The following is a 19,880-nucleotide window of genomic DNA, read 5'->3' as shown; positions in this document are numbered from 1 at the left end:
AAAAACGTAGTGCGACATTCAGTCCTGCGAGAGCAAATTGAAATAAATCACACACTCTGCTTCTACAGCACAGGAACGGGTTCATTGAACTACAAAAAATACAGACTAAATGACTCACTAAATGAAAATATGCGGCCTAGAATACATGGCTCTTAGAAATATGCGGCCTAGAATATGTGGCCAGTAATGCACATTTATAAAAATGGACAGCTTTTCAGACCAAATGAGCTGCAACAAAGTCAATACACACACGAGGAAAAATTACATACATTACACACATTTAGTTGACTGATTGAATGATTGAAAATTTTTACTGGAAAACTACAAAAATATTGAATAAAAATAATTATCACCCTTAACTGTGGTTAAATTACTAAAGAAATATCTTGTGGCCTATTGCTTTATAGTGTTTTATGTTCAGTCATAAAATATGTATTTGAGCAAAAATGGTTTTGCTATTGCTAAAGCACTAGATTTATCGTGGGCACTTTGATTGCTGCACTTTTGGTTGTTTGGATTGTGTTTCCACAGGCCTCTGAGGTCTCGAGTGAATCAACAACCCAGAAGTGATTTGTGAAGATGCTTTTCTGGTCTTTTTGCTTCACGTTGTGCCAAACAAAACCCCTGCTATGGTTAAAATCACAGAAACACGCAGACTTTCATGCCTTATTTCTTCGATTCTGAACCGTTTCACATCTTTCTTAGAAAGTCCCGTCTCATTTGCACTGCTGTGTACACACACAAACCTCAGGACACACCAACATGCATATATCCAAGTCTAAAAGACAGAGCGCTAGGTAATATGAGCTTCTAAAGCAGAGCATTAAATATGCACTAGACAGCTCAGAGAATGGAGAGCACTACTCCTGAATAAATAACCAAACAAACAACAGACTATCAGCCAATCTACAAATCAGCGCTGTCACAGAGAGAGTGGAGATAATATACACGCACACACCGCAGGCGTGTGTATTTATGGGTCCCAACTGTCCTCTCCTCTTTCTTTCTCACACACACACACACACACTCCACGCTGAGAGAGCTCTGTTTATCACTCTTACAATCACACAGACCAGACCGGGGCTAGTTTCTGTGCTAGTTCCTCACCATAATATAACTGTCTACATAGTCAGGTGCCTTCTAAAGAAGAAGAATAACAAAAAAATACAACCTCATGAACTCAAGAGACTGATTTGAAATCAATAGCTATGTACTGTTTAGCGCTGAATAAACTCAATTGAACTTGTTTTGTATAGCAGTTTCTACAATACAAATCATTCCAAAGCAGCTTAATACAGAATCCTGCCCAACAAGATCTGAAGAATACGATCATGTCAGTCCAATTTGATTCTCTGTACACTTTTCATATAATTCATTGCAATGAATACAATACCAAAGTTTGTGGACATTATGATTGTTATTGTTTTTAAAAAGAAGTCTCTTAAGCTCACAAGGGCTGCATTTATTTAATAAAAAATGCTGGGAAAAAACAGCAATATCGTGAATAAATATTCTAATTTCAACTAACTGTTGTCTATTTGAATATATTTTCAAATGCCATTTATTCCTGTGATACAAAGCTGAATTTTCAGCATCATTACTCCAGTCTTCAGTGTCACACAATCCTTCAGAAATCCTTCCTACCTGCTGATTTGGTGCTCAAGAAACATTTCTTATTATTGACATTTTTTAATTATATTGAACACAGTTATGCAGCACAATATTTTTGTGGAAACAGTGACATTTTCCAAGATTTTTTTATGAATAAAGTGAAAAATAACAGCATTTATTTGAAATAGAAATGTTTGTACAATTATAAATGTCTGTCACTTTCGAACAGTTTAAGATGCCCTTGCTGAATAAAAAAATACTTATTTCTACCAAAGAAAAAAATCTTACTGACCTCCAACATTTGAATAGCAGTTCATGAAAAGAATAGATCAAGAAATATCATATTAATAAGATATCTATAATTTGAGATGTCTGCTGTTTGGAAAATGGGCATAAGCAAGCCTATGTTTCCTAAAACTGCTGTCTAGGTAGGCAGCTCACTAGTACTGATCAAACAGTGAGTATGAAAAATGACACAAAGATGATTAGAAGGCATTGGTGGCTTTTTCTGTCTCCAGTCAAACACACAGATTTTATTTTTTATTTTTCTGCAGGTCAGTCAGCGTTAAAATGACAGCTGTTCGTAGTGCCTGAAGCCAGCATGGGTGAGCTAAACGAGCAAATCTGAGGTGTGTGAAAAACATCATCTAAAGTGACAGGACACTCACACAGTCTCTCTTTCTTTCAGTGGACTGTCCCTCTGCTCTGACCTTAAAATAACCCATATTAAACATCACAGAAATAATCAGTAGACTGATTTGTGCTTCTTTTTGAATATGTATATATGTTTATCAACATATGTCTGTCTAAAAGACTGGAAAGTGTATTTTAATTAGTTTTTTTAATTACATTTTTGCAAATACTTAATTTACTCACTCTCATGTCATTCCCTGTATGACTTTATTTCATTCACTCATAGGCGTAAAAATTATGATATCCAATGTTTTTTTAATGAGCGATTATAAGGTTAACAAGCTTAATACCGTAGCTTGTCACCCACTACAACTAACACAGCGATAAGCCTGTGTGTGAACTGATATTAGGCTAATATTGTAGACCTACCTATGTGTTGTGTTTTGCTCAATATGATGTTAAGTGGCAGATCAGTGGGCTTAATGCGGTTGAATATCTAAAGAGACGTACTCGGTTTCAGACAAAACCTAAAATACTATGGATGCAAAATAATAATTATAATATGGCCGCGTGGTGAACCATATGAACCCAACTCATATTTAAACAAGGTCCATGCTATGTACACATGCTGTGTACGCATAGCTATCCTTACAAGTACAATTTTGGCTGTATTATTTGTGTCCCCTTCAAAAATTGCTCTTGAGAAATGTTATGTTTATTGTCCCCCCCTACTGTTAGATGAAATTTACGCCCCTGCATTCACTGAACACAAAATGACATATTAAGCAGAAAGTCCAGGCTTCTCTTTTCCAAGAAATGGATGTGAATAAGAATTGCAGTTGCCAAAAATCAAATGATGGCAGCATAAAAGTAGCTTAATAATTGTCCATACTACTTCTGAAGCATTATGTCATGAAATTATGAGAATTTAGACTTCATGAAAATCCTCCTCTTTGTTGTTGATTTCAAGGGGAATATCATATCTGAACATAATGACATGAGGGTGGGTAAATGATAATAATTTTGATCTGAAATACTTCAATCTTCCAGATTTTACTATTTTGAAATGCATATTGAAAAATTCCAGAGATCTTACCCCACAATCAGCATGATTCTGTGTAGGCTTACTTCTTTTGTTTTAGTCATTCAACAAGTATAGTATTTCACACTTGCATTTGTTCAAAATAACACGCAACAACTGCAGCTCATTCATTAACAACATGAGCGATTATCTGTACTGCAACAAAATGTCAAAATCAGTGGAAAAAGCCTCTTATCTGGGCCAGAACCAAAGCGTGCAGCAGTGAACTAGCAGTCGATCAATCATTGGCCTGTGTGCTGAGCAGTTTGACTGATTGGGAAACAGATTTTCCCCTGCATGTTTCTGGCTCTGGGCCTCGTACGGGGCCTCTGGTGCTGGTGTAGGCTTTCCAAACCATTACCCTGACCCGATCAATGACTGACCCACGCTTACCGCTGACCTGACGGGCCGCTGAAGCAGAAGAACCCAGAAGAACATGTGGTTTGCTCCAGATAACTGAAGTAAATATGAATACATTAAGCAGAGCTCAGAGGAGAATGCAGGTCGGCTCGTTCAACTCTCAGACAAGAATCCGTCAGAGCTATAAAGCATGCTAACCTCCCAGATGAAAACGCTACGGCTCAGAGACTGCTCTTCATAGCTCAGAAGAATTAATAGAGTTAGTTATTTTTAGTTGCAAATTCAGTCTCAAGTATCAACAATATTCTAGAAATATATAGAGTGATATAATGACAGAACGATAGAATAATAGATAAATAGAACAATGGAACATCAGAATGATAGAAAAATAGATAAATAAAACAACAGATACATAGATAGATAGATAGATAGATAGATAGATAGATAAAGAAAAGAAAGAAAGAAAGAATGATAGATGAAATGATAGAAAAAAATGCTAGAAAACAAACGATAGATATAGATCAAATGACAAAGAACGATAGAAAGAACAACATTTAAAGGGGTGGTTTACTGATTTTTTTTCTTTGCTTGATTGTGTTTATGGGGTGCAATATAATATGTCTTCGTAAAACGCCTTATTTTTCATATATTTCACCTTTATTGTAAGCCGCTTTCTCCTCTGTCATTTGAACGACCGGTTGACTTCCTGATTCTATGAAACCACTCCCTCAGAAACAGGCAATGGGCTCAGATTGGTTAGTTGGGCCGGTGTGTTGTGATTGGCTAAACTGTGTACTGCACATTGTCCGGAAACGTCACGCCCATTACCTTCACGGGCGACAGCTGCATGTGCTGCGGTCAAATGTAAATAATGGTGTCAATATTGCCGTATCAGTTTGAGCCAGAATCAGACCCAGAAAGCGGTAATGAAGAGAGTCAAGCAGAACTTCCGCAAGCATGGCTCTTACAAACGTTTCTGAATGGAAGTTTGCTGTTGTGATTACATATAATTGTTTGAAGTTTGTACACGTTTGTCTTATACACACAAAATAGCATCGAACTAACTGGCTACTATAACCAAACAGCGTTGGCTTGTGTTTACGTTCTTGATCAAATCGAAAAATTACGTCATAAAGTATACATGGAAAATACATTTACAAAATTAGTACATAATTACAAATTCGGGTCCAAAATGTTTGTACGCGTTTGTCATAGACACACGAAATAGCATTTAACTAACTGGCTACTAAAGCTAGTGTTGGCATTTGTTTACGACCTTGATAAAACTAAAACATTATGTATGAAATTATACATGCAAATACATTTAAAATTATTAAATCTTACTTACAGGTTGTGGCCCAACAACTGCTGCCTCTGGTTTTAAAGCTGGAACTGCTCCATGTTTTAGTAATAGTTTCTGTGTGAATCCGGCATTGAACTCGTGTAGATTCTGGAAGCTGTCTTCCGTAAAATGCGCAGCACAGAGAGCTAAATTAGGATTGTAATTGTCAGGAACATAATCAAACATAAATTTTAACCATTGTTGACGAACTACAGCGTCCGTAGGAAGCCCGAACACAGAAGACCTGACAGCTGGGTGAAAATAACACCGTTTCGACGGCATGGCTACAACTCTCCACTATAACTCTTCCTCTTCGACAAAGCCAGAGAACATGGCCTTGCCCCCTCTTTTGCATGTTCCGGAGGGAGGGGTTTGATGGGTTTTTTACGTATGCAACCCGGGAAGTATCTCGTTGTAGTCCCATATGAGTTGTTTTTGTAGGCATTAAACTTCCTGATTTTTAAAAGACGATATCTCCGCTTACGTTGAACTTTCAGCGCAGCAACTTTGCAGATACTGTTCATGCGCCAACAGCAATATTACACACTATTTAAAATGAAAAAAGTGAAATTGCAGTAAACCACCCCTTTAATAGAATGATAGACAGAACTCTGAACAAACAATCGAACAAACAAACTAGATAGATAGATAGAACAAGTCCAGTCTCACAGAACTGAAGATCACACCTCTTCTTAACAAGCTGCACAGTTTACAACAAACCTGCAGATTCCAATCTTCAGTAAGAACAGAACGAGTGATGCTGCCTTATCAAAGACTAATAAACTGTGTGTTTATGGATGTGGGCGTTCAGAATCTCATGAACTGATGATTTCACAGCAAAGTGTCTGTTAAAAGGCATCCACTGTTCTTCCAGAAGCCACGGTCAGAGTTGATCCTCCCTCAACATGAAGCCAAAAAGCTCTCTCTCCATCAGAGCAAAGCTAGCCAAGTGCTCTTCTTCTGTTTTTAAAGCTTTGTGTACATGGTGTAAACACCAAGATCACAGAGATGGAGCCGTGACACTTCTGAGCGGCAGCGCCGAGGGGAAGGTTTGTTTGCGCTCTTCAAATGTGTAATTAACCAGCATTAAAACACACTCACTTTTCAAACCGCCGTGTCCTCGATGACTTTTGAGAGAGCAGAGGGAAAACGAGAGACAGAGACAAACAGTGGGTGCACAGAGAGACAGAGAAAGAGAGAGAGAGAGAGAGAGAGACAGAGCGACAGGGAGAAAGAGAGAGACGGATAAACAGAGGTCACACAGCCACTGCAAACTTTTGAAAGTGTCAACAGCATATATCTAAACGAGTAAATCCCCAGAGTTACTGTTCTGAGAACAAAACAACACAAAACAACACAGCGCAACAAAACAAAATTAAATTAAATCTAATATAAAATTAAATTAAAATAATGTAAATATACAATGAAACAAATAAAAAAAAAATATTATAAAATAAAATATTTTTTTAAAATATCATATTATAAAATGTTTTATAAAATATAAAAATAAATACACAAACATTGCAATGTGTTCTGGTTGTATTATGAATACACTTCTGCAAGTGTACTGAAAGTTTTCATTTATTTGTGCTTGTTGAGTAGTTATTTAGGTTCATAGTTATTATTAAATATAGCCAAAACTAGAACCATTCAAAATCATTTGTCTTCACTGAAGAAAAAAAAAAAAAAAGGGAAAAAAAAGATGAGAAAATGTACATATTATAATTATATAAAAATGTAATATTTGTAATTAAATTCATTAAACTTAATTTAATTATTTCAACTAAAAATACTATTTATATATTTATTTTCATCTTTTTATCTCACCTTTGAGCCTTTTCTCAACTTTTTTGCTTGGCAACCAACTAAAAATACATTGAAATCCTCAAATTACTAAAATAAAATAAAGCTAAATAATTAATATAAAAACAACTACTATAAAGACAAGCTCACATAACATAACATAACATATAACATAACAGCCTATTCAAAATGATTAGATACTGTAACTGTATAATAATAATACAACCCGAATTCCGGAAATGTTGGGACGTTTTTTAAATTTGAATAAAATGAAAACTAAATGACTTTCAAATCACATGAGCCATTATTTTATTCACAATAGAACATGGAGAACATCATGAAAAGATTCAGAGAAACTGGAGAAATCTCTGTGCATAAGGGACAAGGCCAAAGACCTTTGTTGGATGGCCGTGATCTTCGGGCCCTCAGTCGACACTGCATCACTCATCGGCGTGATTCTGTCATTGACATTACTAAATGGGCCCAGGAATACTTCCAGAAACCACTGTCGGTAAACACAATCCGCCGTGCCATATGCAGATGCCAACTAAAGCTCTATCATGCAAAAAGGAAGCCATATGTGAACATGGCCCAGAAGTGTCGTCGTGTCCTGTGGGCCAAGGCTCATTTAAAATGGACTGTTTCAAAGTGGAAAACTGTTCTATGGTCATACGAGTCCAAATTTGACATTCTTGTTGGAAATCACAGACGCCGTGTCCTCGGGCTAAAGAGGTAGTAGTAGAAGAGTCTGGGTGCTGAATTGGTCTGCCTGCAATCCAGATCTTTCACCTATAGAGAACATTTGGCGCATCATTAAACGGAAAATACGTCAACGAAGACCACGAACTCTTCAGCAGATGTAAACCTATATCAGGCATGAATGGGACCAAATTCCAACACCAAAACTCCTTCTGAAAAGAAGAGGAGATGCTACACCATGGTAAACATGCCCCCGTCCCAACTATTTTGATACCTGCATCAGGCATAAAATTTGAAATGAGCTCATTTTGTAGATAAAATTTTAAAATTTCTCAGTTTAAACATTTGTTATGTTATCTATGTTCTATCGTGAATAAAATATTGGCTCATGTGATTTGAAAGTCTTTTAGTTTTCATTTTATTCAAATTTAAAAAAAACATCCCAACATTTCCGGAATTATGGTTGTAATAATAATAATAATAATAATAATGATAATGATAATAATAATAATTTGCAGATGCAAGAAAAAACAAACAAAACAATTGGTGGGTGAGTGGGTATAAGCACTTATAAGAAATGACAATTACACTTAATCATATGACAAACATATTAAATGTGTAAGTGACCACACACACCGATGAACAGAGAGATGGTGAAAGAAACACACAGACTAGATGTCTTTTTTGGCCCTGTTCTAGACAGAGAAGCAGGAGTCTAAATTACTACTGTCTGCCACACAGTTATCCTCAGTCCTGTCCAAAAGCTGCTTTATAAAGGCAGACCCTCTCAAACACACACATACACACTCAAACACAGACCTCAGCACTATTCACAAGGGTTTTGTACAGCAGCTGATGTACAATTATTAACAGAGGACATCTGTGAATCCATGTACTGGCTGGGAATGAAGGTGGACCAGGCAGTAAAAAATAAATCTAGCTTTAGTTACAAACTTCGACAAAGGTCAATTATACCGCAATTACAGACATGAGAGATTAGATTTCTCAGAGGACGCTTGAGTTATCGGAAAACAAAACAGAAGGTGATTTGTTCTGTGATAAACACAGAAGAACCAAAAAAAACTTGCTGTCCAGATCTCCTCTGTTTGCTTCTGAAATTTGGCAGCCAGCATCATATAACCATCATGTACACAAATCTGCATCCTAAACACACGACCCCCATCTGCTAGCGCTTGTTTTGGGTCATTTCGAGGGATATTTGAGAGGGGAAGAGGGTTCTTCTCTCCGGGAAAAGCACGGAGGATCATCTCAGTGGAACGGAGATTGGACTGCACGTCTGAAAGATGTAAACAAACTTCAACTAGATGAGTAGGATCTTCCAGATGTCCAAAACCTGAGCTGTTTGTTGTACGTAATGGCATCAGTGTGTGAGTGTGTGAAGGGGTGTTTTTGTACCCGATGACTAGCATGTGTGTGCTTGTTTATGGGTGTTTTAATAGAGCTCTGCTGTGTTTGGCCATGCCTGATTGTGTGTTGTATATAGAGCCGTAGGAGTGTGTTTATGTAATGCTGAGAGTGCTTTTCAATAGCCTTTTGTCTGTGTATATATAGAGTGCATGCATGCATGTTTTGTGTGTTTATCTGTCTGTGTCAATCTGTTTAATGTGTATATACAGTTGTAGATTTAAGTTTGTACCTACATAGCAAAATTGTGTATTTAAATTATGCAAAAAAAAAAAAAAATTAAAAAAAAGAAAATTAAAAAAATGGTGAGTACGGACTGATTTTATTTTATTTTTAATATTATTTTGTTTATTTTTTAATTACATTTATTGTGATTAACCTCCCGCTCTTGTTCAGAGTATAATGATATTCAATCTTTGCACGCAATCACGGAGAACAACTCGATTAAGATAATCAAAATTATTTTTAATGATCATCTATGGGCTGGAAATATTTCTTTATTTGAACAACTTCAGTTTGATGCAAATATAGAGGATTGCATCATAAAGTCAGCGCGTGAAAAAATGAGAGCATTGTGTTTAATACAACAAGTTTACCCTAAACCTTTAATTTAATCCTCCTATACAGCCTTTAGTCATAATTAATGTTTTAAACTTTGGCAAATTCTAATGCTTATTAATGTGATATGTTGTTTGTATAGTTTTCTCGCTGTTCTGTAGTGAAATAGGGTGATCAGACTGTGAAGAATTGCCTATACACATACGGTATGCCTCTCGCGCTCCTGTTTAAGTCACGAAATACGCATCGGGATATCGTGACAACATATTCCTTCGTTTCATAATACTCAATTAACTGTCGTAAACTGAGATTGGTGTCTTTAGAAGACGTATCTGTGCTGAATTCTACATAAATAATCCACAACAATGCCGTACTATGGGTACAGCCACTGATAGAGGCTGCAGCGGAAGTTCTTTTACGCTACTATTTGAATCTTCCGCTTTTCGAACGCAGAAGTGTGATAAAGGCCTATTTCCACACTGATAAAAATAATGAATGTTTCTTGAGCAGCAAATCAGCATATTAGAATGATTTCTGAATAATCATGAGACACTGAAAGCTGCTGCTGAAAATCATAGAAAACAGTTACTATATTTTGATCAAATAATTGAAGCATAAGAGACTTTATAGACTTAATGTTTACTGACCCCAACTGACCCCAAATTTTGAACGATATAAATTATATAAATTCTAAATTGCACATAAATTAATTTGAGTAAATTATTCTTTATTTATATCAACTTAAATAATAAATAAATAAATATAATTGATCGAAGCAATTTACATTTACATCCCATATGTTGAAAAACAACAACACTGTCAGGGAAAACTGTGCAATTAATTACAGAAATGTAATAAATATCTGCAAGCAATCGTAAAAACAAGTAAAATATTCACATGGATTTTCTGAATTTCTGAATGCAATATACAGTAAATGTGTTTATATTATATGTGTGTGTCTTCTTAGAAAATAAAGCATGTATTTGCCCTAAGCAAGAATATTGACTTTTTTATTTTATTTATTTTTCTTTTTTTTGGGGGAGGGGGTGCAATGCTGTTTCATGCATTCAGAGTTGTTTACACTGCTAAAGGGGTCTTATTATGCTTTTTCACATATTTAGTCAGTGTGTAGTGTGTATGTTTGAGCATAAAAAGATCTACAAAGTTACAAATCTCAAAGTCCACTCCAAAGGGAGATATTTTGTTTTTAAATAATCCCTTTTCAAGAACTACAATGAACGGCTCGTTTGGACTACAAAGTTGTTTTCGGTGTTTGTGACATCACAAAGCATTCTATTAGAATATCATTAAAATAAATCCCACCTACAGAAATTTGAATGTTTGGGGGGTGGGGAGAACACTTGGTTGAGCACTGCACTTTTCAAAATCGAAACCCGGTGCGGGTGTTTTTATACCACTGTATTTCTGAAGGAAACCGGCTGTCTTCAGAAACTTTTGGATGTTATTTTCATTTCATTGAGTTTCACTTGCATGTAATGTTTGATAAAGCAGCGTTTGTGAGCTGAGCGCTGCTTTGTGTACAGCGTTACCGTGGAAACCTTGCTCTCTACCACTCCAACAGCGGCTCCTGCTGGCAGAGAATTAATTTGCATATATATGCCGCCACAAATAGTGTAACTCTGTGGGACTATGGCAGAGGCGTCATGCCCATTCAAAGTGCATATACGTAGAAGTAGATTCAACTGTATAACAATTTCACTGCAATTTATGTTATAATGTTAGAATTAAAGAACAATAAACATAATACATATTACCGTTGCACTTATCTGTACATACTGTAGTAAATGCAGTTATTTTTAAGATGTTGTTGACATCCTATCTAAAACGTGATTTAGCCAGAAAAAAACAACAACAACAATAACATTACCACTTTAATATGTCTTGCAATATCCGTGCGTGCAAAGGAACTTGATATTGATACTGAATTGATATTGCAATATTGCAAAACATGCTGCTTTGGCAAGGGGCAGGGCAGTACTGAAACACTGTCTAAGCTGTTTTACCAATCACAACGCATTGGGACAGCTAACCAATCACAACACATTTGTGTTGTTTGTATGTGTTGTGTGTGTGTGTGTGTGTGTGTGTGTGTGTGTGTTTGTATGGAGCTGTCTGCTCTCTCCAGGTGTGTGTCAGTTCGGACAGCTCTTGCGGTGAGTGTATCTCTGTTCAATTCCGCAGCCTGTGAGGGGTCATCCGGCCTCTCACCCCTATGTCAGAGCGCTCGAGATGCACGCCGGCAGAATATAGAGCCAAATCTGCTCCCCAGAACAGTCACAGCTCGACCTAGCCCAGCATTTTTCTGCAGAATCCGAGCTGAGCTGAGAGCTGTGGCTAATGGGGGAGGTTATTTTATTAATATGCTGATTTTACTCCGGGTGACAGCCATCATCTCTCACCCTGAGGGTGAGATCTAATCCGACTCTCACATAGACATGCGGACATAGTGTATACACACAATGATTATTCAGACTCCCTCTGAGCAGGGTCAAAATAACAAACCCAGCTGTGCGTTAGACAGATAGAGTGAACGAGGGAAAGTGGGTGACAGAGAGAAAGAGACAGAAAGAGATAAACTTTCCTGGAGACACACTGGCGGTGTTCTAAACAGCAAACTAGCATACTAGACTATTTTTGCAGTAACTACAATAAAGAGTATGCCTAATGCAAATTGTCTAAATGCATGGAACACCTGGATGAGTAATTATTTTTGTCAAAAAGTCGAGTATACAGCGCAGCATAAAGCATACATTACCATATCCCAGAATGCAATGTACTCAGTTTCAATGCAAAAAAGTCACTTTCTTATTCATTTTTTTTTTTTCGTTTTCCTAGTGAAAATAACTAAAAGTTCCTAAATTATTTTACATTTACTTGAGATCCAAAAGCACATACATGTGGTTTTCTAAGAAATTTATAAAAATTAAGTAAGATTTATGTTTAAACTAAGAAAAAAAAAAAAAAAAGATACTTCTTGTGGTTCATTTGTTGTACAGCAAACATTCTTTCTTTTTTTCTAGTACAAATATCTAAATCTTAAATCAACATATTTACTTAAATTCAGCAAAGTTAAGTGAGATTTAAAACAAGGGGAAAATATGGGGTAAAAATATAAACTTAATTCAAACATTTGTCTTACCCCATTGGTTTGTAGATATATATATATATATATATATATATATATATATATATGTATATGTGTGTGTGTGTGTGTGTGTGTGTGTGTGTGTGTGTGTGTGTGTGTGTGTGTGTTTTTCCTTCTTGTTTTAAACATAAACCCCACTTAATTTTGATATATTTTCAGAATACAAATTTGTATTGGGAAAAAATGTTCAAGAAAATAAGTATTTGCTGTACAACAAATGGCAATATTAATATTAATAGTAATGGTGCTTTTTAACATATTTTTTAGATTTTCGTATTATTTAATCAGACTGTCAAAAGTGTTGTTTCTAAGTTTGTTCCTTTAATAAATTCAGTTTAAAGTTTAATTTGAACTAAAATGAAAGTTAATTTGCATGTTTACTTACCTACGTGAAGGCATTTTAAATAAATAAAACAACGAACAAACAAACAAAATTAAAAAAGCAAAATATTGATTTTTACTTCTAATAATCAGCTGAACACCACTCACTAAATTATACACGAGGTCCTAATGAGGTTATTTGACAAGCATAATGAGGTCATGTCACAACTAACATACTATTGTTTGCTTTATATCAAGAAACCAGTAGGTAGCATACAGTTTATATTGTGAAGTGTGCAGTAAGTAATACGCAGCAATCCCTTCCAAGACGTAAAGCTGCTCAGACTTCCTTTGAGACACATTTATAATAGCTCAGACACCTTCATTAACCCAAAAGACCAATTACTCTAATCAACCTCTAATCACCCTCTCCAGGTCCAAATCGACCAATGAAAGCAGAGGGGGGTGTGTAGGTTTGGATCCAGACGGCCATCAACAAAAACAGACTAATGAACATTAAAGGAATACTTATTACCCCAGGTTGCCTGTGCTGGTAAAATCAACCCCAGGGAATTTATGGAAACTTTATAAGAATGCAATGTGTGTGTGTGTGTGTGTGTGTGCATGTTCAGACTGCAATATATTACCCCATCAAAAGCCTTTATGGAAACTCGCAGATCAAAGCGGCAGTAATTAGTGGTGACTTGCTGTGTGCGAAATCGTTAATCCGCTAACACACTGGCTTTTAAAAACCGCGGCCACATCTAGCTGACAGACTTTACACCAGACACTAACACCCAGAAAAACCACAACCATCTTTAATCTTCAAAGTTTATGACAACTTCACCACCTCTTACAGATCACAGAGCATTCCAGAAGACATCCGACACCGTGTCCTCAACCGGCGCAACACGACATGTTTTCAGTGCCACATTTTCATCATTTTTCTGTCACTTCCAGCAAATGTTGGTATGTTCTGTCCATTCACATGTATACCGTTGTTTGCAACTTTGTTTATTTAATAAATTCAGTTAAATAGTTAATTTTAGCTGAATTCAAAGTTAAATTAAGTTAAATTGCATGTTTCCTTGCATGTGCATTTCAAGACCCAGATATATGTAATATTCAAGCATGTTTTTACCATAATTATTATACAAAAATAAAAAAAATAAAATAAATGTTGAGGTCAAAACTGCTCACATTGCACTTGGGTTTTGGACACAGGGTTTTGGTTTGCAAAGGCCAACTTTTGAGGGATTTCTGCAGTCTAAAACAGGTCTTAACCTGGACTACATGGACATCATGACCATCTCTCAGTTGATAAGAAGACCTTGCCTGAGGATGCCAATGAACTCAACAAGGCCACCACCTGTGCATGTGTTTATTTATGTTTAGAGGCACCTGTGGTCCTCAGAGTTGGCCCTCCAACACTACGTGTTGTATCTGTTCATTGATCGAGACAGATGGCTGTCAATCAATCTTATCGGCTCTCAACACATTTGGTCCTGAGGGAGCCAATATGGCACTGGCCTTGAGTGAAGGCCAAATCGACCAATCACAGACCTTGAGAGAACAATATGACCCTTTGTCGGTCTGTGTGCACATGAAAAGAAAACGACTAAATACAGGCAAAAAAAGAGAAACTGATTGTTTATCAGTCTGATTTGCCTACCAGAATAGTACAACCTGAACCAATATATTAAATTATAATATAATATTTATAATAGTGGTTGACTGATATGTCATTTTAAAGGACAAATTCAAGAATGGTCCCATTTGACTTTAGCTACATCTTTGCCTCACTCAACCCAACATCAACAATCTTTAACACCACATTCTTTTCTCTCTCTCGATGTGTGCACATTGCCATATTAATCCAGAATAAGTAAACTCAAACTCAAAATCTGCTGCATGGAAATCTTCTCAAATAATCACAAATCTGTGCATCTCACAACTGAATCTACAGGAGGTTCATTCATCAAAGCTCTTGCAGAAACGTCTTGATCTAGAGCTCAGAAAAAAAGACCAGCTTAGTCACTGGGTCACCAGCAAATGTTGGGTTTTGGAAGCTGTTTCTGACACTTGTCTACTAGATTAACCAGCAAGAAGCCTTTCATCAAACTTCAATAAAAAAACAAACAAACAAACAAACAAAAAAAAACATATTGCTGGCAAATATCATGGCAATAAAATACTGGTCCATGAGGTAAACCAGCTCCAAACCAGAATAAACCTCAAATAAAATTTATATTCATACAGTTTCAGAAAAGAAGAATTGTAAATACTATAGTGTTTTTGAACCATACTTTAGTAAAGTGTATTATATTGTATATATATATATATATATATATATATATATATATATATATATATATATATATATATATATAGTATAACTACTGTATAGTGAGCTGATAAACTGTATTAAATACTGTAGTATACTTTAGTTTTTACTACAGTAAACTGTAGTGTATTGTAGTATAATATACCCTATAGTTGTAGAAAACTTGGTACAGTATTGGGTAAAGTACTTTGTTTATATTACTATAGTTGTTATTTTACCACAACAACTATGGAATTACCGTAACAAATTAATTCAAGTTCTTTACTATAGTATGGTTCAAAAACACTATAGTATTTACTATAAATTACTATAGTATTTTTTTCATGTGGGTTGTCAGTGAGAAAAGCTAAGCAAGACACCAGAGACTATCCCACATTTTCCACCAACTGAAAAAGACCCATTTAAAATACCTAAAATATATTAATAATTATTAGTGTTGTCAAACAATTAATCGCGATTATGGCATTCAAAATAAAAGTTTTTGGTTACATAATATATGTCTGTGCACTGTGTATATGTATTATGTATATATAAATACACACACATGCATGTATATATTTAAGAAAAATATGTTATGTTTATATATTAAATATATTCATATATATAATATAATTTACATGAATATAAATGTATGCATGTAAATATTTTCAAAATATGTACTGTATGTATGTGTACTTTATATATATATATACACAGTTCACATACATACATTATGTAAACAAAAAAAATTGGATGTGATTAATAGCGTTTAATCATTTGAAAGCACTTATACATTAGTTAATCAAAGATCAACACTATTAAAAACCCAACGTCTTACCTCGACAGACGTTCCCGTTGTCTGGCTCGAATCCTGCCTTGCAGGTGCAGCTCCCAATCGGAACCATCCAGTCCCCATCGCCATTACAGTACAATTTAATCGGTACGTCCACTTCCTCAGAATTCGGGATGCACATCCCGCGAGCGATCACCAGCGAGGTGCTCTCTGCCCCAGTCATGGTCTCTGGAAAGATCGCAAAGTTCTGCACGACACTAGGGCATTTCTTATAAAACACACGGACAGACAGCAGGGACATGCATGCGCCATAGTCCTGAAATGCCAAATAAAAGCCGTTTTTCGACAATGGACCGAAGCTCCGCACCTCTGTGTTCACTTTCATCAATCTACCACCAAAATCCACCTGCGAGAAGCTCTCGTCCGCCGCAATGGTGTCCACCTTCAAATACGGAGCCTCCATCCAGAACGCCGTACCTTTGGTGGCGATGACGGAGTCTGTCTCGTAGTAGTACAGGTTAAAGGTTTCCTTACAGGATCCAGGCACCCGCGGGATGCTGCTGCAGTCTCGACGGTGAAACGCATCTCCACATAGATGCGCTGAGCGCCACGTCGTGCAATGAAGGTGGTGAGCAGCCAATTGTTCTGGTTGGACTCGAAGACGTTGCACACCTGGTACGTTCGGATGGTGTTGAGGTTCTCGTCATAGCCGCTTACTTCCTCCCACTGGAAAAGAAAAAACAATAGGAGGTTTAGCACAACAAAAAGAACAATGACAGCTAACCATACATTATTAAAATGACATAAGGACTTGGGCTGGGTTTTGATGTGAATTTCACTATTCAATTAGATTCTGATTCACAAGCTTGCAATTCGAATTGACTCGATTCGATAACGATTATTTTGGATATATAGGATATATATATATATATATATATATATATATATATATATATATATAGGAGATATCAGTTCACGTGCACTTCTCTTCAACTTCTCTTCAACTGTCACTCCACATTTAACAGTGTCAAAAACAGCATGTATTGTTTGAATACTGTAATAAAATGAACAAAATTTGAAATCTGAGACTTTGTTTCATATCAAAAGTAATTTTTTTAATGTAATTGTGATTTATTGGATGGGAGGTGCGCTACAATGTTCCATTCATTAACTGAAAACAGACAAGACTAATTGATTCTTGGAATTTAAGAATCAATATTGTTTCGTAAAAATGAGAATCTGTTAAAATCGAGAAACTTCAAATGGAATATAAATAATAGTTATTTATGTCGAAATGCTTGCAAACAATGTAGAACTGGATCTCTTATTACGAAAAATAATAAAACACTTTTGTTTTGTTGTTGTTGTAAATGACTCAGGGAATGAAACTTTTGAGTGAATAATTCAATTACTTATACCACACAAAAAGATACTCGTCTCCACTTACTGGCATAATGATGAATAATTCTTGTCAATTGGAAAATACATTACACACAATAATGTGCATTTTAACACCTGGAGAACTTTCTGTTTTCAGGTCAATGGTGTGAAAAACCCTTGTTCAACTTAAAATTCCAAGAGGTGCTTGCCGAAGTGGAATAAAGATGAGAAATATCACTGCTGGTCCATTTAATGCCATCGATGTAGAACCATGGCCTGAAATCAGACAGGTTTCTGCCTTTCATAAAATATTGATACAAATTGAGTTTCCAGAAACCTCTCCAACCCCATATTCCCCACCCAAAAAACCATCTAAAAGCTTTTAAACACTACATCACTTTGAAACTTTTTTTTTTTTTTTCTGTTTCTGAGATGATGAAACCTTTATGGCCTCTCTTTCCGAGTTTCAGATCACAGAATCTGTCTCCCTAATCACCTGAGGTGGGCGAGGAAGCTGCTGCCATCTGCTACGGTCCAGGCCAAGTGCGGCCAGCCACTTACCATTACAATATTACCATATTATAAAATGTGATGCGTAACAAATTTGAGATTATGCGCTATCAAATTACAATTAGAAGTAAGTGGAGCAGTATATGGCTGCCCTCCTGCAACCCTGGTAAAACAGCACCACTGGCAGATTGTGAAACATGGCAATTGTGTTCGGACTGCTGCTGAAGACAGTTCTGCTGATGGTCGTGGACAGTACAGTCTAAAAAATTCAAAGTTACAAAAAGGTGCCTGACAGATTGATGCATTAAAACAGAGATTTCAGACATTTTGATGCCAAGAACCCCCAAAATATGATGATGCCCTCAGAGATCATCCCCTTGTAAAATATCAGCATATTTTATCATCATAAATAAAGACCCATTTACAATGTGTGAGAAAAAGCATATTATAAAAGACAAAATGTTAGCAAAATTTAAAAAAAAAATATTGGCTCAGTACTTAAGCCAAATTATTAAAATATTGTCTGAAAAACACTGACTTTGTGTGATTTATACAATAAAATGCAGAGTAGTTTTACAGTTAAATTTTTTAAATAAATATATAATAATAATAACAACAATAAATCACAAATGAAAGGGTTCTAGGAGTGCAACATTTAAAATCCAAAATCCAAATTATAAACATGTTAAAATATTTTTAACATATTTTTGTTTACAATCTTTATATTGTAACATTTATTGGTTTGAAAAAAAGAGTTTGCCAAAAGAATACCTATTTAAAGTTAATTCGCCCTACAATGAAAAATCTGTCATCCTTTACTCGTCCCATTCGTTCATCTTCACATAGAATATTTAAATTGCAAACGTGAATGAGATTTGACAGCTGTGGCAGAGGGCAAGACTCTCAATGAAAGGCAACTTTCAATTACTTTCAGTGACTTTTCCTCTCACAAAGCCAACATTTGGCTTCAGAAGACTTGAAACAAGTAATTCTTTTATGATATTTTGATTTGTACTTTTATGATCATTTTTGGCCCTTTTTGGAGCTTGTTGGCCCCAGGTCATTGTTGGTCAGCGTCAACATCTTCTTTTGGGTTCTACAGAAGAAAAAAAGTCATACAGGTCTTAAACAACATGAGGGTGAGTAAATTATTTAATGTTTCATTTAACCATATCTGTCCAAACACGTACAATCCATGAAGTTAAAAGCTTGATGCTTTACTAAGTCCCTCAGTCCCAGCAGTGGACAGCTGTGAGGTAAAAGTAGGGTCATGTTGCCTGTATGTGATCGCTTGCTGCCTGAACCGTTCAGTTCACTGTTAAAGCTGGATAACAGGCACGCCGCCACACGGCCCTGTGGGTAATCTCTGCCTTTTAACAGAGCAGGCTGACCGAATGAACCATCCTACGATATCCCAGAATTCCCTTGAGGTGCCACAGCCGTGGGAGAGGGAAACAAATGCAAGGTTTGTGAGTGGGCTCTTGAGGGCTGTAAAGTTACGGTATTGGTACAGGAAGTGTGTGTGTGTGTGTGTGTGTGTACCTGTGTGGGCGCTGTTTGTTTTGTCTAAGTGTGTGTGGCCTCTGGAGGGTTGCTCACTCACAGACCCTCACCGAATAACAGTCTGATCCAAGCAAACCTTGAAATCGTAAGATGGGCTATCAGGATGTGTGTATAACTTTGCTGTTTGTGTGTGTTATGAAAGCAGAAACAGAGAAAAGGGGAATTCGAGTAAATCGAATCTGAACAGTGATGGATCAGCGTCCGTGTGGCAGCTTGAAAGCCAGGAGAAAAAAAAAAATAATAATAAATGCTTGAAGTGTTGGCAAAAACGGTATAATATCTACTTCCAGAAAAAAAATAAAAGTATGTGAG

At 36.2% G+C, this 19,880-nt stretch overlaps 1 protein-coding gene across 1 annotated transcript in view; it reads right to left on the bottom strand.

The window, feature by feature from the left end:
- Positions 1-19,880, bottom strand: part of LOC131520354 (ephrin type-B receptor 1-B) — a 289,163-nt gene that overhangs the window by 124,513 nt on the left and 144,770 nt on the right. Inside the window, 2 exon segments of the mRNA XM_058744534.1 lie at positions 16,161-16,688; positions 16,691-16,841. Coding sequence (XP_058600517.1) covers positions 16,161-16,688; positions 16,691-16,841 — 679 coding nt within the window.

This window comes from Onychostoma macrolepis, chromosome 02 (genome assembly GCF_012432095.1).
Source record: "Onychostoma macrolepis isolate SWU-2019 chromosome 02, ASM1243209v1, whole genome shotgun sequence".
Taxonomy (NCBI): Eukaryota; Metazoa; Chordata; class Actinopteri; order Cypriniformes; family Cyprinidae; genus Onychostoma; species Onychostoma macrolepis.
This window is presented reverse-complemented; position numbering and strand designations above follow the sequence as displayed.